The 26050-nt window shown below is 41.5% G+C and overlaps 2 protein-coding genes across 4 annotated transcripts in view; both read right to left on the bottom strand.

Annotated features, from left to right (window-relative positions):
• Window positions 1-2199: 2199 nt before the first annotated feature.
• On the bottom strand, window positions 2200-9354 carry ANKRD60 (ankyrin repeat domain 60). Its single transcript, XM_048819525.2, has 4 exons — window positions 9126-9354; window positions 7826-7956; window positions 5343-5508; window positions 2200-2414 (listed from the first exon to the last, which is right to left on the bottom strand). The coding sequence occupies exons 1-4, from the start codon at window positions 9352-9354 to the stop codon at window positions 2200-2202; spliced, it is 741 nt and encodes a 246-aa protein (XP_048675482.2).
• Window positions 9355-12032: 2678 nt separating this feature from the next.
• The window catches only part of LOC125622092 (serine/threonine-protein phosphatase 4 regulatory subunit 1), a 39163-nt gene continuing 25145 nt past the window's right edge, over window positions 12033-26050 (bottom strand). For all 3 annotated transcript variants that reach the window (XM_048819678.2, XM_048819679.2, XM_048819680.2), the window contains 9 exons: window positions 25832-26049; window positions 24282-24374; window positions 23355-23540; window positions 22854-23015; window positions 22083-22183; window positions 19716-19836; window positions 18111-18245; window positions 16924-17065; window positions 12033-15337 (listed from right to left, as the gene is read on the bottom strand). In XM_048819678.2, the coding sequence (XP_048675635.1) occupies window positions 15183-15337; window positions 16924-17065; window positions 18111-18245; window positions 19716-19836; window positions 22083-22183; window positions 22854-23015; window positions 23355-23540; window positions 24282-24374; window positions 25832-26049 (1313 nt within the window). In that variant the 3' untranslated portion in view covers window positions 12033-15182. The remainder of the gene's footprint in view (window positions 15338-16923; window positions 17066-18110; window positions 18246-19715; window positions 19837-22082; window positions 22184-22853; window positions 23016-23354; window positions 23541-24281; window positions 24375-25831; window position 26050) is intronic.

Raw genomic sequence — 26050 nt, 5'->3', positions numbered from 1 at the left:
AGCCCGAGTCTACTGAGACTTGGTGTTGTAGGTTTTTTTATCGCAGTGTAGACAAACCCTCAGTGCCTACATTTACAATGTAAAAAGTTACCCAGGCACCTTTGGGGGGGAGGGAGAGCTCAGTGGTTTGAGTATTGGCCTGCTAAACCCAGGGTTGTGAGTTCAATCTTTGAGTGGGCCATTTAGGGATCTGGGGAAAAAATTGGGGATTGGTCCTGCTTTGAGCAGGGGGGTTGGACTAGATGACCTCCTGAGGTCCCTTCCAACCCTGATATTCTATGATTCTATGTTCCTGCCTCTGAGCATTGCAACCTGCTGCCTCACTTCATGCGTCTGGATGACTAAGCCCCAGAGCGATCAATGAATCAGGGAAAGACAAACATTTGGTCACCTAACTTGTGTGCAGGACCGATCCACTAGGCTGCCTTCTGAGCACACCTACCAGATCAAGCCCCATTCAAAATCCAGAGGAGGAGGTGGGGCCAGCACCACCCACCTTGAAACTGCTAGACCAGTGGTTAGAGCACTCACCTGGGAGGTGAGAGGCCCAGGTTCAACTCCTCCCTCTCTCACTTCTCAGGAGGGTGCTCTAACAACTGAGCTGATGTGGGACTCCCTCCATTGTTCCCCTGTGGATAAATAATGAACCAGTGATTGGAGCAAGGGGACTGAACCCAGGGTAGTTTAGTATTAGCCATAGTGAACAGTCATTGGGCCAGACAGAGAATGCCTCTGCTGCCTGTAGCAGAGGGCTCCCTAATCCTGGTACAGGGAGCCAAGGCACCTAATTCGGCTTTGTGGATCACAGTGTTGTTTCTGTGATTTACTAGTTGCCTAAAAGTTAGGGTGATGATGATGCTTCGAGTTGCAAATCCCAGTCCCTTCATGGATCCCACCCCAAATAACTTGGCAAGGACATGCAGTAAAATCTGTGGCAGAGCTGGGTACAAACTCTGGAGTCAACTCAAATTCCGACAGTACAGCCACAAACACCTAGATATTGATGCTGAAATCCACTCACGTGCTATTTAAATTGGAAATTTTTGTGCTATCCCTTTAGCAAATTAAGAAAACTTTGCTTGGACACAAGGAACTGAGAATGAATCTCTTGGTTACCATTTATAAAGCACCCTGGGTATGCATAGAGCTGACCAAGCAAACAGGCAGTGAGCCAGATTTTCAGAAGTGCTCAGCTCTCACTGAAAACCACATTTGTTGCCTAATCGGAAGCTGCTAGGTCTGGAGCTGTTTGGTGACCCCGAAGGGCAGGTTTTCAATGGGAGCTGCTGGGGGATGAGCGCTTTTGAAAATCTGCCCCTCATTTAGGTGCCTAAATGGGAACAGAGCTCTTGGAAGATCTGGGAGTGGGTCCTTGAAAATGGGACCCCAGAAAAGTAAAGTGGGATTTTCTTAATGCATCCAAGTTAGTTGCCCAGCACCTCTTGAAAGTCAATGGGAGTTGGGTACATCATTCCCTTAGGTGCTTTTGAAAAGCCACCCTCCTCCAGGCCTAATTGTTTAAAAAGCTGGGGACCCAATGGACTGTCTAATTTCCATGCATAATTATCCTGATTGCACCTACCAGTGACCATAATTAGCCACTTGCCTGCACACCTGATTTACATACAGTCATGGGAATAGAACCCCCACGTCTGAATAAAGCAAGCTTTAAGTGACCCGCCCTACATTACATAGCAAGTCAGCAGGAAAACGGAATTAATAACCTAGGAGTCCTAATTTGTAGCCCCCGATCTACCCATTAGACAACACTGTCACAACCTAGTGCCAACTGTCAGAAAATTACCCCAACACTGAGCATTCCAAGGAGAGTTCACAGGCAGGTCTGAGCTCTCACTACTAAGTGTATTGATTAAATGGCTGAAATGGCTATGTAACAATTTTCCAGATCCCTATAACCTACAAATTAAGAGCGTGTCTGGGAGCTGTGCTGTCAAGCCTTCTGTCATCAAGGCTGCAGCATCACCAACACAAGAGCTCATTTAGTACCTGAACCACACAGATTTTTCTCCCCAATATTTAAAGTGTGGCTTTCCAGGAAAATTATTGACTGTCCCCTGAAACTGACCAGCACTAAATAAATTAGCCCATGTATATTTTAGCAGGTGACTGAGAACTCTGTGTCCTGGAATCCAACTTCTGATGTAAGCTCCAACTTGGTGAGAGTGACATGGTTCCAGTTTATCTCTGCTGCCACTGGAAATGGAACAGTCTACGTTCGCTCTGCTTCTGGCCCCAGAGGCGGGCTAGGCTTACTGCACTTTGTCCCTCATTGTCTGGGTCAGAAGTTTGTGCCCCCCAGCTAAGAAGCAGATCAATGCAGTCACATTGGCCCGTGACAGCAGCAGCGTGAAGAGCAGTCCTCCCCAGTGGTGTTTTAGCATGCAAATCTGCACCTGCGGAGACGATAACGCATACTCAGAACCCAATAAGCCAGAAGAGGAGAGTGCACATCCCCTGCACGTTCAAGGAAGGTGAAAATTAAATCCTCCTTAAGAAAGGATCTTGAATTAATCACCCTTATTTAAATTAACAAATCTACAGGCCAAATGCTCTCTCTTCCTTGGCTCTGGGTAGCATCATGTCTGAGAACTGATACACACGTATTCTGTTCAGGGCACCCAAGTCTGCCCTTGCTTCATGTAGGGCACATGAAGGATTATTATTTAACCAGATTAGTTTCTGAAACTCCTGGTGGCTGAAGAACCGTGAGGAGGATGATAATCAGGAAGGGAACATCCGTGAGGAGGATGATAATCTTTATCAAGGTTGGGTGTGAGAACCTTGGACCGGAAGAGCATTGCTGGATCTTTTTCCTCACCACTAAGCAACTCCTCAGTAAGACGTGCCAGTGATGATAAAGAAACGTCCTTCCATTTAGGGGAGTCTGGTGACATGAGTAAACCACTCATGCTTTGCTCTTGTGTTACATGGGATCACCAGAACCTCTTGATGTAATTACAGCCTGAATAGCGACAGCTGAGGGCATGTTATAAAAACATTAGGAGATGCTCTTCAGCGCCATTTATTAATACTCAAGGTTAAACTGTATTAATGTCTCTTTAATGTCAAGAACCCCATTTTCCCAACTGAATCAATGTATCATTTATAAGATTCATGACAGTAAAATGTGTAAGGCAAATGTTTCATGGTAGGCACAAATTCCCGCACTCGACAGGACACGTGTAGAGTCCTGCACTTAGGATGGAAGAATCCCATGCATTGCTACAGGCTGGGGACCGACTGGCTAAGCGGCAGTTCTGTAGCAAAGGACCTGGAGATTACAGTGGACGAGAAGCTGGATGAGTCAACAATGAGCCCTTGTTGCCAAGAAGGCTAATGGCATATCGGGCTGCATTAATAGGAGCATTGCCAGCAGATCGAGGGAAGTGATTATTCCCCTCTATTCAGCACTGGTGAGGCCACATCTGGAATATTGCATCCAGTTTTGTGCCCCCCACTACAGAAAGGATGTGAACAAATTGGAAAGAGTCCAGCAGAGGGCAACGGAAATGATTAGGGGACTGGGGCACATGACTTATGAGGAGAGGCTGAGGGAACTGGGCTTGTTTAGTCTGCGGAAAAGAAGAGTGAGGGGGACTTTGATAGCAGCCTTCAACTATCTGAAGTGGGGTTCCAAAGAGGATGGAGCTAAGCTGTTCTCAGTGGTGGCAGATGACAGAACAAGGAGTAATGGTCTCAAGTTGCAGTGGGGGAGGTCTAGGTTGGATATTAGGAAAAACTATTTCACTAGGAGGGTGGTGAAGTCCTGGAATGGATTACCTAGGGAGGTGGTGGAATCTCCATCCTTAGGGGTATTTAAGGCCCGGCTTGACAAAGCCCTGGCTGGGATGATTTAGTTGGGGTTGGTGCTGCTTTGAGTAGGGAGTTGGACTAGATGACCTCCTGAGGTCTCTGCCAACCCTAATCTTCTATGATTCTATGCAGTTCCTAGCCTGACTTCAGTGGGGGGGTCAAGTATTTATTGAAGTTTAAAGCAACAGACTTTGGGATCTGAGCACAGCTCTTAATGATGGAGATTACCTCACCAGAAGCAAAACAGTGATGGAGTAATACTCATGCAGTACAGATGGGCAAGTGTAGGGGTTGGATCACAGTGCACACTGGCAGCTGAAGTAGAAAGGCTCATTATGCTGGCATACACCCTGCAAACTCCAGGGAGGCCAATAAAAAGGATCTCATTTTTTCCCAATGCACTTTGGATCAGACTCCTACTGTCATATAAAGATATAATAAAATACAAAAATGGTGTTTGACTGGCCTGGCTTTTGCTCAGCATGGAAACAACCTGAGACGAAACATCTGGCTTTTCAAAGCATATGGCTGAGTGTGTGATTTCCCATATATTGATTGCCTGTGGGCGAGACAAGGAAGACTAGGTTTAGTAAGCGGGGAAAAACACAGCTAAATAGTCTTGAGGAGCCAGTCAATAGTCTTGGAGTCACCTTAAGAGGACTCCAGGGAGCCCATCACAAAAAGAGCACATGTGCAGCATCTTCCATATGCCCTACAGGGGGCTGCCCTGGTTGGTCTGATTTTCATTGTCAATTTTCATAGGACCTGCTGGGCAGTGAAGATATATATGGGTTAGATGGTAGAAAAACAAATCATTTCTTTAGTCTCTATTAGCAGGTTCTCCAAAGAAAACGAGCGGGCGGGGGGGAGGAGGATACCAGATTTTAAGCAAATAAGAACAACAATGTAAAGGTACTGCAGACTGCAAACTTAACAGGTCCCAGCTGGTCACATGGCTGCTTCAGGCAGAGTATAAAAGGGAAGGGAAGGTGGGTCTAAAGGGAAGGGTGTCTCTCTCCTCCTGGCTGGCTGCCAACAGGGGAAATCTCCTGGGGTTATTGCCTAGTGGTTTTCAGTTGGTTTGCTTTTATGTGTGACCAAGCAAGCCCTGAGGACAGGCCTTCAACGGATAATTTTGGGTGCTTTTTTCCCCCTTCCCTGGCTGGTGAAGACACCCAAAAGCTCAAAGTAACTACAGGTGTTATGGGAATAAATATGATAAATAATGACAAAATTCAGTGGCTGGAAGCTGAAGTCAGAAAAATCCAAATTGGAAATCTGATGCCTATTTTTAAACCTTGAGGATCATGAACTGTAGGAACAGCTTACCAAGGGCTGGGGTGGATTCTTCCTCCCAGCTGAATGCCTTTCAAAAAGTTGCCCGCTTTAGTTCAAGCGCAAGTCATTTGGCTTGGTTCAGGAATCACTGGGGAAAATTCTACCCCTGCCTTATGCAGGAAATCTGTCTAGATGATCATAAGGACCCCTTGAAAATTAACGAATATTACCATTTTCCAGAAGAAATTCTACAGCCGCAATGTGGCCTCTGTGGCTGGCAATGTACAATGCCACAAATGCTCGGTGCGCGATCCATTTCTTTTTCTCTTCTGGTCCCAGTAACTGTGAATTTGGAGTGCTGCATGTGGAGCCCTTTGTAACTCCTAAACGTAGCAGCTGGCGAAATAAACGAGAACATCACACAAATACTGACTGATTATTCAATCAATCAATTTCAATATTAAAAGTGTGTAGATACCTATAAAGACTCAAACTACAGGCTCTTACATTCTAAACTTAAAGTGACCCTTGGCTAGGCAGCTGCCTGTGCACTGGAACCAGAAAAAAACAAAACAAAACCAAGATCTAGAAGAGACTTTGGGTATTCAGGTCTTCTGGTAGGTAGAATTATAATTACAGCAGATCAGAAAAGATTTCCCCTCCCATCCACCTCCATAGAAAGCTTTAGAGTTTTTGGTGAAAAATCAAAAGCCAAAATATTTCAATTCTGAAATGCTGCCATGGTGTCTCATGAGAGACGTAATTTAGGTGCCTCATGCTCCCATTCTCCTCAATAGGCTGGATTCCCTGGTCAGATTACATCTCCCATGATGCACCATCATCGCTCCTCTTGGTGAAGGGAGGTAATGTATCATGGCACTCTCAGGGTCGTTGAGTTGAAAACCCAATTTTTGGTCAAAAAAAAGTTTTAAACAGAATTTTTTTTGACCAGCTGAAAGTATAATGTATTAAATAATACACTGCATGTTTCATCTCAAAAGACACCATAGCATTTGTGGCCCACTCCTATGTTGCCCACACAGCCAATACAGGATCAGTAGGAATTTTGGGTGCACAAGGAACATAGAATCAGGCCTTCAAACTGACATATACACTATAACCAACTTCACTTTACTTAACAGTGAAATACAGCCGCCTCTGGCTCAAAACATAGCAGCTGCTTACCAGTGTATTGCAACATTACACAACAGTGTAGGACAGGAAGTGAAGTACACCTATGTATCCATGTCAAACAGTTGTGGAAACGTAGATAAGCAGAATGTAATTAGCCAAGACAACTGGGTAAAGAGCCCTTCTAACATGCCATGGGATATTTCATGACCACAGCTAGTCAGGACCTTGAGTTTACAGCACATTACCCTCTAATTCAGACCCTGGTTCAGTACTAAGCCCAGAGAGAAGAATGCCATCTTCTGAATCACTGAAGACCATGTGTTCCACAGAGATCTCCCACCTCAGAACTGACCCAGCCAAAGCCTACTTAGCTAGTCAAAGATCACAGCTCAAGATAGTATGACTGCAGACCAATGGAACTCCCAGGAATTGTGGAGAAGGTGCAGATTTTGCTACATCAGTCCCTCCCTTCCATTGATTTTGGAAGCTTCATGAACTTTGAAGTAGTCCTTAGCCTACTGTACTTACTGTACAGAAAGAGGAGTAATGGTCTCAAGTTGCAGTGGGGGAGGTTTAGATTGGATATTAGGAAAAACTTTTTCACTAAGAGGGTGGTGAAACACTGGAATGCGTTACCTAGGGAGGTGGTAGAATCTCCTTCCTTAGAGGTTTTTAAGGTCAGGCTTGACAAAGCCCTGGCTGGGATGATTTAACTGGGAATTGGTCCTGCTTCGAGCAGCGGGTTGGACTAGATGACCTTCTGGGGTCCCTTCCAACCCTTATATTCTATGATTCTATGATTCTACTCGGGAGTCAGTGGATAAAGGACCATGTGAGAGAGGTTATATTCATAGCTCTGCCATTGACTCACATGACTTTGGGCAACTCACATATCCTGTGTGCCTCAGTTTCCCTAGCTATAACTGTGATAAAGTTTAATCACCTTTTTAAAGCACTTGGAGATATATGGATGAAAAGTGCTAAGCATTATTGTTATTGCTGCCCCCAGGAAAAGCATGGTGGTAAAAAGTGTCTGAAGAGAAGAGATATTTAAAATAGTGGCAATTTGCAATGAGAAAAATAAAGACTCTCCCATGTGGCAGTATATTGATCAAACAGTAGCATGACTGTGGGCAGAAAAAAGAATTGGGAAATACCACTACCAAAAATAAAGCCAAATTGTAGTGGTGACAAAAGGAAGCCCACTACAACTAAGGCCATAGCTTAACAAAAGAAGCGGGCTGGCTGCTAAAGTGAACCAACAGCATCAAAGATCTTCTCCCCTGAACTTCTTCCCTCCTTCACAAAGCTGTTCATCCTCTTTGGATTCCCAGTTGTCCATAAACTTCCCTCAGAAATGGACCTGGTGTATTACTGCGGTCAACCTTTCATTGGGTTTTACTACTAGCAGGTGTTCAAGATCGCCCCATTGGTTTTTGACCTAGGACCCCAGATACAGCCTCTCCACTACTTGCTGCTCTCTGAAGATATTCACCTAGTACATGAATCTTTTAACAATCCCCCTTTTACAGTGTTTGCACAAAGCAGACCCATCATTTACAAAAGCTATGGAATCAACCTGGGCAATATCTCCTCCAGCAGCAGCTGCCACGAGAAGCCCCCAGCCATCTTGTCGCCAGACGCGTATAGTAATTGTTCCGCCAGGGACAATATCATTGTATTTAAACGTAGACTCATCTGGCAGATCTACTGGAGGGAATGAAAAACGACAAGTCAAGATAGCATTTGCAAAGAACTGGGTTATTAAGAGAGAAATGAATATGCACATCAACTGAAGAGATTCCCTCACTACGAGACCATTATATGGTAGATATCATCCATTTGAAAATCTCTTGGTTTTTCTCTAGTAAACAGAACTTTGATCTGGCTTTGCTGTTCGCTCATTTATTGTTTAAGAAATAGGTCGCAATAGCACCCAGATGCACCATCCAGGATCAAAGTTCTATTGCGTAAGTGCTGTACAAACATAAACACAGGCTCCCTGCCTGGAATAGTTTGTAATCTAAAGTCCCGATTCTGCAAAAAGCTCCATGTAAGTAGACCCATTTCAACACAGAGCTCATTGAAGGATCACGGCCTAAGACGACACGTAAAATATGAAAGGTGGAATGGTTGGGGGAGGGTAAAAGGTAAAGAGGGATACAATCAAAATATATACAGAGCATGTGTGTGTCTGGTGCACGTGTGTTGCACACAACTGTTTGTTTTTTATTCTAAAAACAAAGGGGTCTGGGAGAAAAGGAAATAGGTGGTAAGGTATAGGTGGGTTTTGAGAAAGGGATCCCTGACAGACATTTATATAAACTGTCCAAAAATATGAAGTCCGGCAGCAAAAGTAACTCTGGACAGTTATCACTGGGTTCTAAAGAGCAGCAGGGAAACTGACCAGAAATCTTGTTATTTTCACTCTGCTGCAGCTTGGCAAAGCTCTGAGCTGCCTTTCTGCAGACTCAAGAAGAGGGCCCTGCTTCAGTTTGCACTATGTTCACACTGGAAGGGTTTCACCACAGCCTTAAGCACTAAGCAATTAAAAAAAATAGTGAAAGGTTAAATTCTGCCAAACTTGAGAGCTCAGCCCTGGCACCCATCGGGGAAAGCTCCCAAGCAGCCATGGGTGAGTGGGGTTTCTAAGCCCTGCAGGGGATCCCAGGGCTGGAGGAGGGAATACTAAGGGTTGAAACAAGAGATGGGTTCCAGGAATGGAGTAGGAAAAAGGAAAGAAGATCTGGGATCTTCATCTGGCTACTAATGTCACTGGAATTGGCAGAGGTGGCCCCTGACCTTAAAGCAGGTACTGGGGACGCCCGATGTAGCAAGGAACCCAGGCTGAAGCCCCCCAGGATGGTAGAAGTCCCCACCTTCATCCAGGTACTGGAGGCGTTGGAAATGCAGGGGGATACCAGTCAGCAGCTCCAGATGGTGCTTCAGCTTCAACACAGTCAAGTCGCTGTAGCACCCGGGTAACTGGAAGGTCTCACTAGTTTCAGCCAGGTGGAGTTTGATGCTGAATAGCCTGGGGGGCAAGCTGCTGTTCGGGGCCACTTTGTGGGTATTTCCCCGCTTGGAGCTTGGGTTGAACCAAAACATAGTACTACCTAAAGGTTGTGGTTGGACCTGGTGGTGGCCACTCCCTCCTCCTGCCAATGGCCGTTGCTCTTAAACACCCTCCAGGTGAAGTTACCTGGGCAGCATTAGCACGTCATAGTACATCTGGGCAGCATGAAGGATGTGGCTCAGATGTACACCATACATGTGACATAATAGCTAGGTAGGCAGCTTAAGTATGATGTCATGTAGCAATCACAGTGGCATGGGTGTGTCATCATAGTACATACGTTCAGAGAAGCTATCAGCGTACATGCAGTGATTTTAAAGGGGGGCCTGTTTGCTCAGTCTTGACCCCCTCAACTTTCACCAAGGGTGACAAGAGCTTTTAGTTGGCTGGAGGGCAGCCAAGGAAGGGGAAAGGGAATGAGCCTGCTGGAAGCAGTAACTCAGCCAACTCTTTTCCTTCTTTTTGTACGAAGATGTTCACTAGGGAGCAGGGTGAAGGCTGCATCTAAGGGTATGTCTACACTAGCAAGTTTCTGTGCCACAAGTTATACCACTTTTATTAAAACGCTGGAATTAAACGGCTGTTGCGTGTCCACACTGTGCTCCTTGTGATGCTGGAGCTTATTCACATTAGCAGCTCTTGCAATGGCAAAGACAGCAGTGCATTATGGTAACTATCCCACTGTGCAACTGGCTGGAGGGTGCTTTGGGAAGTGTTTGCAATGCCTCATGGGACAGGCACAGCATCACATGATGCAGGTTTCCCCATCCCATTGTTCCATGGGCATCCTACAACATTGCCAGCTGCTTTTCAACTGAAGCGGGGGGGAGGGGGGAGAGTGAGTGTGTGTTTTGGGGGACACAGTATGTCAGCATGCGGTCTTGTAAGTACAGTGGCAGGAAGCACACACGCACGCACACACAGCACAAACACTCCACATTAATGGTCTGCTTTGTGTCCCGGAGCGGATCAGCACAGCACACAAGGGTTGTCAGAAAAGGTGCTTTGAAAGGGGGGCTGGGGGCGCATGTCTCCAGGGCAGCTGAGTTCAAAACAATGAGCAGAGCGGTCACTTGAAGCATTATGGGATGACTCTGGAGGCCAATTACAGCGCAGAAAGCAATCAAGTGTCTACACTGGCAACAGAGTGCCGGAGCCTCTGTGCAAATAGCCTTAGGACTCCTGTCGAGGTGGTTTTTCTGCACACAAAGTGGCTGGGCAGTGTGTACATCTCCGCAGTTTGAGTGCAAAAAGCTGCTTTACAGTGCAAAAACGTGCCAGCGTAGACAAGCCCCAAGTCTCTGCTCTGCAGGACTGGGGTCCTTCCTGCTCAGAACAGAACGAAGGCCGGAACCTCAAAGGGCAGCAGTTGAGACAGCTGGGGAGGAGTCCCAGCCACAGCTTCGTTTCCTCCTTCCTCCTAGAGGGTGGGGGTGACATGTTGAGATTTATCATTTATGATCATGTGGAGGAATGTGAGGGAGGAGAAGGGAAGAAGAGTTGCTCTTTGGTGAAGGCAGGAGTGGGGAATAGACACAGAGGGACCTTGAGGCTGGGCATAGGAGCACATTAGGTGAGGAACCCAAAAGAGGACAAAAGGGAACTGTGCGTACAAATCCAGGGAAGAGCTGGGGAAGCAGTGCAGGAGAGCACCTTGAGAAGGGGAGACAGGTACAGAGGTGGTTGGGGTCAGGAGAGGTAAGTAAGAGCTAGGGAGAAGTATGGGACTTCTCAACTCATTTATGAGAAGGTACAGGGATCTAGGGGAGGTGAAAAAGAGGAGAAAGGATGACAGACCTTGAGAGGCAGAGAGCAGCACGGAGATGGGTGAAAATTAATAACCAGCATCCCCCCTGTGATGGGGTATCCACCCCCACAGGCCCTGGAAGGGTTAAGGTGGCTAGGTGGGCCAATTAACTCCCTAAGCTGCACCTGGAGGAGGAGCCAGGAAGCAGGATGAGGCTCAGGTGGATCAGAACAAGAAGTGCCTGGGCTCAGGGAAAGATAGGAAGGTCCAGGAGAGAACAGACCTTGGCTGCTCATTAGAGGGTCCCTGAGCTGGAACCCTCTAATAGAATAGAGGGCAGGCCCAGGTTCCTCTGCCAGCCACAGAGGAAGTGGCAGCATGGGGGAATGAATGGGAAGACTGCCTGAGACTGGCACTGAGGAAAAACTTTGATGCCCTTGAAGTGGGAAACACACACAGTGACATGGCCAGAAGGCCAAGTCGCAGAGAGGCAGGTGCAGTTCCTGGAGCAAGAGGGGCTGCAGGGTGATAGAAGAAGCTGGGCTGAGGGACCACCAGAGGAGGGGGCAGCACGTGGAAGGAGCTAAACCCCAGATGGGCCAGGAGGAGGTGCCCCTAGCAGTGAATGGACCCTGTGACATCCTTTTTCCTTCCCCACTCTCCCAGGCCCCTAGTCTCTTATATGGAAAACTTAGCACTGATGCAACATTAAGAAACCAAGCACAGAAAAGTGAGGAAATTCCATTATTAAGGCTCCTACAGCAACATTAACTTTGCCATGTTGCACGCATGCACTAGGGTATTTTATATTCCTGTTTTCCTTGTTAGTCAATAGCTGTTCGTGGCTTATTTTTAACCACGTAATTACCACTTTATAACCCCAAGTACTGAACTTGTATTTTAAGCAGGTGAAGAAAACAAATTGTATATGCTATTTATGACAGGAGTCAATTACCACAGACATTTCATAAAACAGACATGAGATTTATTGAGATAAATACAATAGAAAGTTACATAGCTTCTATATTCTGGCTAATCAGTGGCACTTCCAGAGTGTCTCCACTTATTTGGGCTCTAAACAACACTGTTTATAGATGACAGCTGCCACTAGGGCAGAATCCTGTTAGTTGCCAAGAGTGTATCATATATAGTGGATACAGTGAGTCTGAATTCTAAGCAACATGACTAACATGCTTTGGATTACAAGTGCCTGATAATTTTCTACAGCATCCAAGCAATATTGCACCACTAATGTTATTCTCATATCCCTTAGCCAAAAGTGTTTTAGAGTGATATTCTTGCTGCTTTTGCAAAAGTGGATTGACTACCTCACTTTGCTCCATTTGGCTTTCAAAATACAGTTTTTGCATAATTTAAACAGCCCAGAGAATTGCAGGTGAATACACAGCTTTAATCTTCATTGCAACCATCTGTCTAGTGTGAGTGGTAAAGTGCAGTCTTTAGTCATGCTGAAGTCATATTTCCAGTATAAAATGAAAACAAAATGCACACCTTGGAAAAAGTGAGCCAGTTTAATAGAACTGCATGTTGTCTGAAGTTAAAGGAAGATCTGTTGTCCCCTCTAGTGCATGCAACTATCGAGTTTTAAAGAGCTTTTAAAAATTCAACTAAAAAAAAAAACAACACAACCCAAAAATCACATAATTTAAAATGGACGTGAATTTCTGGAGTTAGAAAGGTGCCAAAAAAAGATTTAACATAAATTTTTGTTATGGCATTTAGTGACCTTAGTTTGTGGTTTACAAGTGAGTCTAAGAATACCATCACGAAAAACTATCCCAACTTTCCATAAACACACAGAAGTTTGTATTTTCCAGTAAGTTATTGCAGGACAAGGTAACTTTTTAAGATGATTACGGAAACAGAAAGCTGGGTTGTATTAATGTTCAAAGTAACCAGTTTATATACAGTACGTTTAAAACATATCTATGTACACTTAAAAACTTTATGATCAGTGCTGAGAAATTTAACGACCTGTTAATAGTCAACAAAAATAAAACCTGGTTAGAACAATCTTAGAAAATTTGAACTGTTTAAAAAATATTAGTATAATGTTAGCATTAGAAAAAGATATTAAAACTACAAAAAAACTAACTTGCATTTTTTTTGCTGAGAAACTGCAGTCATAAAAAATTGGTTTGCATTGAAGAGGCATTTGTTTTAAATTATATAAAAAAATTAAGGGTGGAAATTGTGGAATTTACAGATTTTAAACTGTTTTCTGAAATAGCAACAATATATTTCCGCCTACAGTTTCTAAAAGCATCTTATGGTCTTGCAAGCAAACGATTTATTACAAATACTATACATTATAATGCAAAACTAGTTTGGTAAATATTTATACAAAATTAAACACTCAAAAAAACATACACATATCAGGCTGGGAAAGCTACTTGCTATGAGGATGACAATCCAGTTTTAAGAGGAGTATTTTTAACTTCCAGACAATATAAGTAATTCATGTTATAACAATGAAATAAAGTGGAAGGAACTATTCTTTTACTGGTCTGTTTACACATTAAGCAAATGCTGGACACAGTAATTTACTTGTCATTAAATGAGATCCATTTCCCCATAATGCAGTATATATACTGCAAGGCTGCTGTTCTGAGTCAAAGCCCATTGTCTTCAATAGGTTTCGGATCAGGTCCTATGTTAGTTCAAGTCTTTGTACACGGGAAGGCAGAGCTGAAATAAGCAGGGCCCAACAAAGAGAATCAGTTCTTTAGCTTAAGTGACTATTTTGCAAAACTGCCAGGTTTAGTGAAGAGGATTTCATCCTACTTTTTTCTACCGAAGTTCCTGTTTAGATATGAGAAGAATCCAATATACTGTAATGTAATCTTGGTTTTTCACATTTCATTTTTTGTTTACATCCAATCCAAAGAATCATGACAACAGCTACAAGACTACAAACCAAATCTGTAAAGTAAAATAGGTCAACTTTTGTACTCTGGAAATCTGCACTATATGGAAACATACAGAGACTACAACATAAGAATTTTTCTCTGTCATTACAGTACAGAGAGACAGATTCCCAGGGATCTGAATGCTGAACCAGATACAGTGTTTTTCAAGTCACAGGTGTGTGTGCGTGTACATATGTGATGCACTCCCATACACATGCATCCCTACTTACACACTTTGCAGAGCATTTATACATGAAGTCTCTGCAATAAGAAGTAACCTCTAATCTGTGACCTTTGAGTGCCTTGAATGAAATGAACTTTGCTAGGGCAGAATTAGCAATTTCCAGTTTGGGAAGTTAACAGTCCATGTATATTACACACCCATCAGTACTAGCAGTGAGAAAAGGAGACCAAGGATTAACAGCAGGAAGTGAGAAAAAATGTTAAATAATAATAATACAGTTTACAAAAGACAAAGTAATAAAAACTGCCCCAATATACAGAGAAAGTCAAGCCCTGATTTTAAAAAACATCACATGTACGTTAAAAGTAGAAGTAAGCCATGCTTTAGTTCCAACAAACCACCTGTGTTGTATAACGTAAAATGGCTTAGATGAGTCTCACTGGTGTGGGATTCAAATTTTTTGAATTCTTTTGCCAAGTTTCAGGAGCTATTCACATATATACATTTTTTCAGGTAAATAATAAAATGCAGTACTATAAACAAAAAATATAAAAACCACAATAAAATGGGGTAAAGCATCTACACACAAGCTTACTAACTTCAGGTTTTTAAACTTACAAGCTTAGAGGGGTTTCTAGCAAACTGCTTTATTACTGGATTTTTTTAAAATACAGTATTTAAAAATATATTACTGTAACGGATGATACTGAAATGCTGTATGTGTGCAACTTCGTAAGAGGATATTTACAACACTGGACCTTTTGTAGAGATGAGTTACAATCCATGTTTACAAGGAAAAGAACAAACGTTTGAATGTAGTCATCCCATCTGATGCACAGCTGTAGATACAAAAGTGGTCACTGAATGAAGATAATGGTATTTTCAACAAGCCCTTTTCTCTCAGACCAGGGAGGCAATAAATTGCTTGGTTCCATGTTCCTCCAAGAACATGAAGTGTGTCACCATTGTGATGTTCAGGGTTTGTAGCAGATGAACAGTTTAGTTTTGTTTTTCAAGGGAAGTCATGTCCATATTGTTCAGTTTTGGTTTTACAGTGGCAAAAAAAGACACATCTTGGTCTCTGTCCGACTGTAAAGCTAGAACAGTCTCTTCCACAGCTTCTAGATGAGGGTTGCCAACACTTTTAAAATAAGCTAGAACAAGAAGGGGGAAAAAAGGCGAGGGGGGGAAAAACAGTTTTATTCAGAGTTGTGCTGTACTGTACACTTCAGGCACATCACAAAATTATTCTTACCCTTTGCCAGAAGAGAGGGAATGAAGCTTTGCTTTTTTTTTTTTTAAATTTAAAGTTGCAGATCACACAATGGACATGGTGGGATTAGTGTTAGGGTCTTCCCTCATCCAGAGAAGTATGTCTAACTTCGAGGCTAGCTTCCCTGGGGAAGCTAAAGCAAGTCCACGGAAGTTGAGAAAGAAGGCTGTGTTTTTTTCTTAATTTCTTTCGCTAAGGACTTGGCAAAGGGAGAGCTCTATGTTGAATACTCAATATTTCTATAAGTGGTTCTTTGCTTTTGCTGGCCCCCAAGTGGAAACGTACCAGCAAGAAAGGAAAACTGGCAGGCTGCCATGTTCTTTTTTTTTTTTTTTTTTTAGTACTATCAAAATACTCCCATTGACATAACTGATTCTGGTGAGGAATGGAGAAGGGTGACTCCCTTTATAAAAAGGCATATATCAGAGGTGGCCTGGATGTTTTGAAAAACAAATACAGGAATATGCATATGGAGTGGATGAGTGACCATATTTGCAAACAAGGCCGTTATACTATTCATTCTCTAGAATTGAGAAATAGTTGATGAATATAGCAAACGGAGTTTGTGCAGAACCTTTTAAACATCCGATTACAATTCCTTTCATTTATTTTGATCCTCTGAATTTCTCAAAAGCATCTCCTCTTTGGACCTATAATTTACTGATGTCTCTTCTTAGCCTTCAGTCAGTGCTTCTCAAACTGTGGGTCACAACCACATTTCAATGGTGCCGCCAGGGCTCGCTTAGACTTGCAGGGGCTCAGGGCCAAAGCCCAAACCCCACTGCCCAGGGCCGAAGCCCAAGGGATATAGCCCTGGACGGTTGGGCTCAGGTTACAGGGCCCCTGGCTGGGGCTGAAGCCTTTGGGCTTCGGCTTTAACCCCCTTCCCACCTGGGGTGGTGGGGCTCAGGGCTTTGGCTCTGTCCTGCCCCCTGGGGCAGTGGGACTCACGTGGGCTCAGGCTTCGGTCCCCTGTCCTGCAGTCATATCGTAATTTTTTGTTGTCAAAAGGGAGTCGCGGTGCAATGAAGTTTGAGAACTCCTGCCTTAAATAATTTATATAACATGCTATGCGACTTTCCCACTATAAATAAGCATTCAACTGCCTTCCACTGAATAGAATATCACATCTGTTGTATTATGTCAAAATCACAAAAGGGTGACAAACCACAGAGGATATACAGTAGCCTTTTAATGCTAGCAGAAAAAAAAACTTTTTGAAAGGAAAAAGAAGCCTGCGTTCTTTTTGCAAACTAACTGATATCAAGCACTGCACAGGCTGAATTTAAATGTAGGATCCCTAAATTATAGTGTACTAGTTTCTACCTTTGTTATATCATTATATCGTAAATCTGAACATTCTTTTGATCAGCTGAGCAAGCCAATTTGTGAAAAGCTGCGGTGTTACAGAAATGATGGAATTAATGAGAAATTAGTTCTTACATCAAAGGAATTAGTTTAGCATACCTTTCTCCAACAGCGTTTGCCTTAGAGCCTTGGCTAACAGAACCCTTACGTTTGGCACAGGATCAGAAGCAAGACTTAAAAGACTGGGAAGTAAGTGTTCGACAAAATGGTCAACAGGCATACACTCTTCTTCTACTACAGCCTGTGGAGGTAAGAGCAGAACAGAAGATAAAGCAAGGCGAATAATCAGTGTATCTTTAACAAAAACAATTATCTCTGATTCCTTTCCAACTTGCCTCAAGTTTAGCTTGTATTTAAAAAATGTTAGTTATCTGGCTGTCTATTTCAGATGTATTCCTAACTCACAAATGTATAATTGTTCCACACACGCAGCCTAAATTTACATTTACAAGGGGAGGTTACTTGAATATATTTTTTCTTTTAATGGCCCTTCCTTCCCCTGGAAGTTTTTGGAAGGACACCACAAGAAAAGTATCTGATTGATTCACTCAAGGATAAGTATCATTTGGTCCTTCTACCCTGTGTAGATATGAATTTAGGATGTCAGGATTCATTTAAAGTTGGCCCAACGAAGGCAGTGGACTTACTTACAATTTTTATTCTGGGAATCATTAACACCTTGGCTTTGCCTCTCCTCTTCCCACTGCCTTACAACTAACTACTAGTATGAATAAATTTCCCTGGCTAAAAGAAAATGACGTATGGCCTTTTCATGGACTAGTATTGACCACCAAACTGAAGAGTAGGGCAGTCAATGGCCACTCCCCCTCCTCCTCCTCTCTGTAGCAAACAAGTTTAGTCACTTTAGAGACATACCCGTTCTCCACCAACTCTGGGCACCCAGCAACCACCACTAATTCAAAGAGCACACGTGAACTGTATAGTCCCTGTCTAAGCACGATCCTGCCAGTAGTCTAGGTGGATTTCACAAAACACAGCTTGGTTTCAGTCTCATCTATATTTTGCTTTGTTGCCAAGACTGCTGACAAGGGAGGGTGCTACTTCTGAGGTTTGCTTTTGTGATTTGGACATGTCAGTTCACACAAGCCACTGAACCACCCTGAGAAGATAATGACTTTCACTCATTACTGATTTGGAATAGTTCTTAAATACTCTGGAGGTGAATGGCTCTATATTCCTTTACCAATTCTGAAAGCCATTCCTGCCAGCATTATGAATCCTCTCAATTTGTAGATACACCCATACATGTAAAAAGGCAATCTAACCTGACAAATGAAGGCAAAAGCTTGTCTTCCAATCCACTTGGAACAATGACGGAACCTTGCTACAAGCTCATTAATGAAATTTAATCCCAACGCACTTGCATTATTTGCATAGAACTTCTGTAGTATTGCCACAACCTGTGAAAAGATCAGAGGGAAATTCAGAGTTCAGCTTTCCCCTCAAAGCAGGCACATCTTCCAAGTGCAGTTTAATACTTCACCACCACACGATGTGCAACATTACATACTATCAGGGCTACAGCACATCACATTATAGTAAGTAGTCAGGATTTCATTTTGTATTCCCGTCGTTCTGTACATACGAGTTAGGCGGACTTAAAAAAAGAACTAGGTTTTCCTTAATCTCTTTTATACATATATATTCTTATCAGTAAGTTTAAAAATAAAAGTCCATACAGACCTGGGTACATACATTAAAATTCCCCCTTTATCTTGAAATATGTCTTTTTTTTTTTTAAAGTTCTGTTGGTTAACCATGTATTTAGCAGACTTAAAGATTTGTAAAATTAGTATTTACTCAATATACACAATGCCCAGCCCATTCTGTAAACTTTTATTGAGCCACAATTTAAAAAACACAAACAAACAGAGTTCTAATGTAACAGACTGTGAGCGAGAATTTTTTAAGCCATGTTGCTCGGGAGCCTCTGATTTTGCCTTTGCAAAAATGCACCTGAAAAAGTTTGCATGAAATCCCAACCTCATTGAAGTCAATTGGAGTTTTGTTACTGACTTCAGGTGGGGCCAGAACTTCATCTTTTGTCATAAGAACGGCCATACTTGGTCAGACCAAAGGTCCATCTAGCCCAGTATCCTGTCTTCAGACAGTGGCCAGTGCCAGGTGCCCCAGAGGGAATGAACAGAAAAGGTAAACATCAAGTGATCCATTCCCTGTCGCTCATTCCCACCTACTGGCAAACAGAGGCTAGGGACACCATCCCTGCCCATCCTGGCTAATAGCCATTGATGGACCTATCCTCCATGAATTTATCTAGTTATTTTTTGAACCCTATTATAGTTCTGGCCCTCACAACATCCTCTGGCAAAAAGTTCCACAGGTTGACCGTGCGTTGTGTGAAGAAATACTTCCTTTAGTTTGTTTTAAACCTGCTGCATATTAATTTCATTTGGTGACCCCTAATTCTTGTGTTATGAGAAGGAATAAATAACACTTCCTTATTTACTTTCTCCACACCACTTTTGTCTCTGCAAAAGTGCATGTATAATTGTATTGTGCCAAGAAAAAAATTGAGCATACATGGAAGATGTTGAAATTAAAGCTGGTCCAATTTATTTTTGAAACAAGATTTTTTTTAAATGAAAAAACTACTTTTTTCAAAATTTGTAAATTTTCAAAATTGAAATTAAAACACAAAAAAACCCAAAACCATTTGGAGCACAGAAACTACTTCACAATACTTCATGAAAAACTGTCTCTTCATTTTTTGACCAGATCTAGTTGAAACATATTTGTGTTCCTAATATCTGTTGTTACCATATAATTTCAATAAACTTTTCAAGTCAATGTGTTGCTATTAAATACATTTTTCATAAATCTTTTTTGCAAGAAAAAGTAAAATCCTTTACCAGTTTGAAGGAGATCCACCTGACTTCTGATACTTTATCGGAGCAGAGAGTTAACGCAATGTGCCTTAAGTAGTCATACACATCATTGGGGTTGTAGAGTTCTAATATCAGGATCAGCTGTCTGAAACACAAGGGATCATTGAGTCAAAACATTCCTCTCTTTTTCTTTATGGCCTTCCTGCTGAAGATGGAGGAAAATCATTTTGGTTTCATGAACAAAGTTGTTGAAAATCTGGGAGAACAATCATTTTTTATTATGCAAAGCTTGGGGATTCTCTTTAGTCTCCCAACCAGACTAAAATTTATACATGAAGTGCACGTTTCAGAACTACTACATTTCAATAAAGTTAAATGTATAAAAATGCAGCTTCAGTGATGAGATTTCACATAAATTGCAGGTGTATAAGGGAATTATCAGAAACTGCAAAGTAAGTTACTTAGGGATTCTCAAATTCCTTATCTTACTTTCCCCCTCATCCCTTCTTCACTAATACTTTAAAATTTATTATTCTTAGATGAAAATGTTGAGGAATTTTGAAATTTTTATGCTATGATGGGAAATTTCTTCTTAACTGCAGAACTTAATCACACATACTCTTAGGAAGTTAAGATGAGAAATATTTGAATTACTGCAGTGAATACGTAAAGATCGCCTACTTAAGTTGCATCATCTGTAGGAAACTGAACATAACATATCACAGCCATAACAACAACAAGCAGCTGGTGATATTCTGCCAATCACAGCAAAAAAAATCATACCGACGTTACAAAGTTCTCCCACTAGATGTCAGGGAACTTACGCAACATTCACTGCAGTTTTCTTCACTGGGTTTATAATACAAGGATAACATTACACCAGCAGTCCAGTATGGGGGTTAAAACCTCAACAGACCAAATAAAGCATACTGAATTAAGATTACTGTGAAGGAAAGTATTTTAATTGTATGCATTAAAATGCTTTATGAAAAGAGTTTAAGTAGCTTGAAACATCAATCCAGGAATGTGTATGTCTACTGGCTAGCCATTTAGATCCTAAATCATACTGAAACAAGCCACCATTACTAGAACCATTACCAGTCCCTAGTTCATCCCCATTCTACTCCCACTTGGGTGAAAACACCAAAATGAGTCAACTAATTGTACGATGGAAAAACCAATGCCATACACATTTTGTTGATTTATACGTAAGCACCACAACTGAATAGGATCAGACATACAACTGAATGAGCATTAATATAATCTGCCAGAGTTTTATAGATTTTAAGACTGTAAGGGAACCTTTGACAATCTAGTCTGACTTCCTATACACAATAGGCCATTAAGTTTCACTCAGTTACTTCTGTATCAAGCCCAAAAACCTGCACTTGACTCCGCCTGCTGCTCTATATAGGTCTATTGCAAAAGGGACCATTCTTGGCTGGCCCTACCATAGAAAACATGATTAATAAATAATATCTTCCAGAAGGGCATCTAGCCTTGACTCAAAGGCATCAAAAGAGAAAGAATCCACCATTTGCCTTGGTTGCTTGCTGCAATAGTTAATCACCCTCACTGTTAAAAATGTGTGTCTTATTTCTAATTTGAATTTGTTTAGCTTCAGCATCTAGGCACCTGTTCTTGCTATGTCCTTCTCACTTGATCAAACGGTCCTTTATTACCTGGCATTTTCTCTTTGTGAAGATACTTTTACTCTGGGGACAAGTCACCTCTCAATCTTCTTTTTAATAATTTAAACAGATTGAACCCTAAGTCTCTCACTGTAAATGCATTTTCGTTAGCCCTTGAGTCACCTTTTGTGGCTCTTTTCTGCACCCACTCTAATTTTCAGCATTCTTTTTAAATTGTGGACACTAGATTTTAAGCAATACTCTAAAATGTCTACCAACGCTATATACAGGTGTAAAATTATCTCCCTACTCATATTTAACTATATGGAAGTAGTGAGTTACCCTACAATTTGCCAACAATGAGAAATGCCGTCAGAGCATGGTTCAGCGAGATAGGGACCTATGTGAAATAAGTTGGTGGTACAGTTCCTAATGGACAGAGTCCACATCACAAGTCCATCACTATAACTGGCACCTTAGCAGAGGTGAATGATAATGGATATTGCTCTATCCTCTTGTCTAACAGATGATCCCTAAAGGTTGGGCTAAGGCTCACTGGTGGGACAATATGGCGTAACCTAAATTGTTGCTACTGTACAAGATTTTCTGGCCTTAATGTAGTTCAAATTTTAACCTAAAAATAGTCTCCATGTCCCCTTAAATGGAAAGCTACTGCCATTTGCTCACATTCAGGGTGTGTTACAATTCTGAACATTACCATGAAAGGTAATGGAAACACACATTAACAAGTTTTACTTACTCTGCCAGCTCGTAACGAAACCTCCAATTCCTGCTGTTATCAGTCACGACAAATTCTTGAAGCTGGTAAAGGTATTCGCGCCTTTTGTCTGCATGAAGCAACTACAGGAAATGTTGTTCACAAACAACTGATTAGTAAATACAACTGATGAATCCAGCAGTTTGAAACTACAGTTTGAAGCTCAGCAGTTTGAAACTACAGTTTGAAGCTTTATAAAACACTTTTCACTTCTTTCAGGGTTATTCTTCTATTCTTTAACTCTCCTGTCACTCCTGTTTATCTGTATTTTCCTGATAGAAAGAACTCTTAAAATCAGATTACAGTTCACAGGGAATCTGCTTTTTCCTCCCGAAAACTAAAGCCCAGATTCTGAAAGTAATGCACACCCAGTTGGGGTAGCTACGTATGCCAAGGGCTACTTCGGCACTTCTTGCAATGGACCCTGAGGATGGACTTGATGACCTGATACCCTTTTTTCATTCCTCAATTAATCGTAGGCCACTTAGATTGCTCTGAACACCAATTCCACTATAACAGTTTACAAAAGCAAGCAAACAAAGTCAGAGGGGAAAGTGGAAGATCTTTAATTAAAAATAAATTAAATTAAAAACTTAACTTCTCTGCAAAGAATCCCAAACCCAAAAAACAATTACGTTATACATTTGAATCCACAAAAAAGCTTTTGAGGCAATTGCTGCATGAAAAAAATGGAGGTTTGCACGTGCCTAATAAAATTAAAGCAGAAATTTAAACTGCTATATAATCTCCTACCTTAAGGAAGTCATAGAGATGTTTAAGAACTCCAATGCGCACTTCATCCAGATCTTTTAAGAATCCATTGAAGATCGGTACCAGATCAGCTGCTGTTAGTTGATCCCCTAGAATAACAGCCAGCTCGTGTATGGAAAAAGCTAGCGTCCGACGGACCTTCCACTGTCCATAGTTAAGAAAAACCAATCTAGATTAAACACTATATTCTTGAGCAACTCTTAAATAGAAGTACACTTATATTTTGAAGGGTACGAGCAGAAAAAGCATAATTTGTTTCACGAAAACCAGGTGCTGCGTAGCACGTGTGTCATTTATAAAGTCTCCTTTCTTAAATAAAAAAAAAAAAGTGCATCCAACACAACATTCCAGATTTATCATAAAATTTTATTCACGGTCAATTTTAGATATTACTTCTTGTAAACTACAGCATAGTTTGCTTATATTTCTAATTTGTATAATTTGCTTAGAATTCTGAATGCTTATTTGAAAATGCAGTTTTACCTGTACATCTGCTGCCAAGGTCTCATACGTATCTTTCAAACAATGCCAGTTCTGCCGGCCCAGAGTTAAGGCCACCCCTGGGAGACTATATGCACAGTGTTTTGCTATTTCAGTGTCAACAGTCTGGGCTCGAGCGGGGTCAGTCATTGACAAGTACTGGTCTAATAAAGGTTGAGGTATGATATCCTACAGATAAAGATAGTAAATTATTAACATTAATAAATTAAAAAAAGAGGACGATATTATCGGTACGGAAAGACAGCTGCTCTAGTACAGCATTCTCTCTTGCCTCTAACCAGGTGGCAGGTGCACAAGGGGCACATGCCAGGACAGAACAACAAATGACTGAACACTCCACGCCCTACATCAGGCTAGCGCAACAAACTACAGCACAAGTCACTACCGTGGGTGACTTGTCATCCGGTTTAGACAAAGCAGTAGGCAACAGTCTATGTATCAAATCAGGAAGACAGCAAAGGTCGATTTTTATTACTGATAATCATCATTTTGGGTGCTGCATCAAGTTATTTTATGCAGCTAGATCTAACAGCTAGATTTTCCAATGCAGTTCTGTTTATATAAACTTCTCTGGCAGTTTAAAAACAAAAAATTGTAGCTTGTAGGTCAATCTGTACACACAGTGAGAGCAGCATACCTGCGATACGTAGGCAGCAGCTGGGGACACCAGAGAGAGAGATCCCTCTGTTTGCAGCACCAAATATGCACTCTGTGGACCTGACTGGAAAAGCCTGGATTTCCATTAATTATTTTATCAAAATCAATAGAGTTCTACTCCTTAACGCCTAGAACATTTTCTGAAATTTTGGAATTGATTGGACAGGTGTTTCTTTGTTTGTCTGTAAAGTGATAATTTGTAAACGCCACAGAGTTGAGGGTAAAGCCTCATGAATTAATATTTTAAATCACCTGTAATTTCGATTTATCATCTTCAATGGGTGGAATATGATGTTGTTCTTTCTTTAAAAATTCAGTGGTCCCATAGTGTTGTTCCTCTGACTCCTGTAAAAGGATGTAGTATTTATGATTAAAATAGTTAGTTTTTCTTTCATTATAGAACTACTGTTTAGTATAACTCAAAGCATTACACTGAAGAGCAACACAACTCAGACACAGAGCGGGTCTTTGAGGGCCAAATCATGCTCACACCACTCATGTAAGTAGCCAAGTCAAGATGATTACTTATGTGAGTAAGGCAAGCAGAATTTGGCCGTATAAGAATCAACCACAACAAAATGAATTCTATGCAATGTCTTAATCAAGAAAGGATCAGTTTTCAGCTTCACGAATAGCAAGTCAGATCAAGAACAATCACTATGATTAACAGATACTGCACATCTAGTTATTGACCCACTATGGCAACGAAACAAATATTACCCCAAAGGACTTTCTTTAACCAAATTTTATGATTGTTAAAATGTCCATGGGACACTAGCCAGAATATTTTGATTTCAGTAAAAAGGTCAATGTTGAAATAACTCCTCTGCCTTCATGCTCACACTCTGAATTCAGAACCACGTTCAGATGGAGCAACTAATGAATATTTTCAATACTTTAAAAGGTATATAAATTATTAATTTTAATTGCAATGAACCCAACATCCTTCAGATACTGGAAGGTAGTTTCTTATTTATTCTCTAAAGGTTCTACTCTCTCTGCAAATGTAGCAGATGTTGACAAAGCAGCTCAATATATTTGCTTCAGAAAAAATAACACACTGATAAAAGTTTTATTCATTTTGGAGTACAGTCCCGGAAACTCTACTTCTCCTGAATTTCCCCTCAAGATATTGCTTTTATTTTCCCACAGACCAGTGAAGAAACTGTTCTGGTGAACTCCAATCCAAGATCAATATGTTAATTTGTGAAGTACACCCCCTTCTGAATTCCTAATAAAAAGCTGGTGATTAAAATATTTACTCCTGTATTGCGGAGGAATTAAAGGCGAACATGTGGTAGCATTGAATGTGTTATTTTAGGGGACAAGCAGGGTTTTAGTATCTTCTTATGATTAGCTCTATCATAAAGACAAAATTATAAGCACTGTGAAAAAGTTTTCCTATTAGCCTACATGCACATTAAGAATATTGTAAAATGGCAATCAGGAAGGATGTGTGTCGTCACTGGTTGATTTAGTCCCTTGTCTGGGGACAAATGACTTCTATTGGCTTCAGAAACAGGAAAGATTTTTCTAGGTTTGTTTTCTATGAAGATCCTGTAAGGCCACTTAAAGCTTTCTATTTCCTGGCTCACCTGAACCTAAATAGAAATAAGCTTCTTGAAAAACTTTAAATTTTGTTTTATATTATAAGTGGGATATAATAAATTATACTACAGTAGTGTCTAGGGCCCCCAGTCTAGAACAGTGCACTGCTGTGCTAAGTGCTGTGCAAACAGAGGTAGACACTGTCTGTACCTTAAAAGCTTACTCGTCTATCCAGAGGATGAGTATATACTTACTTTGCTTTTCAGTATACTGGTCGTGGATTGGTTGCTCACATCGTCCTGGAATGATGAAGAGGACAAACTGTTCTTCTCCACAGTGGCATGGCTGGCTTCAAAAGTGGACAATTCATTCTGAAGTTTGCCATTGCTCTCTTCTGTGTGTTTGGTCTCATAATCATTGATGGAATCAAACTGAGCAGCTCTGAGTGCAGCGGACAATACTTGAACCTGGGC

Source organism: Caretta caretta, chromosome 13 (genome assembly GCF_965140235.1).
Source record: "Caretta caretta isolate rCarCar2 chromosome 13, rCarCar1.hap1, whole genome shotgun sequence".
Taxonomy (NCBI): Eukaryota; Metazoa; Chordata; order Testudines; family Cheloniidae; genus Caretta; species Caretta caretta.
Note: the sequence above shows the minus strand (reverse complement) of the source record. Positions and strands in the feature narration are given on the sequence as shown.

Bases quoted from the DNA above. Each gene is read 5' to 3' on its own strand.
- ANKRD60 (XM_048819525.2), bottom strand. From the start codon at position 9,354: ATGTTTTGGTTCAACCCAAGCTCCAAGCGGGGAAATACCCACAAAGTG. The intron at 7,957-9,125 runs GTGGGGACTTCT...CATTCCCTCCAG, and splicing joins CCTCCAGTACCTGGATGAAG to TAGATCTGCCAGATGAGTCT. The intron at 2,415-5,342 runs GTAATATTCGTT...TCGTCTCCGCAG, and splicing joins AGAATTTCTTCTGGAAAATG to GTGCAGATTTGCATGCTAAA.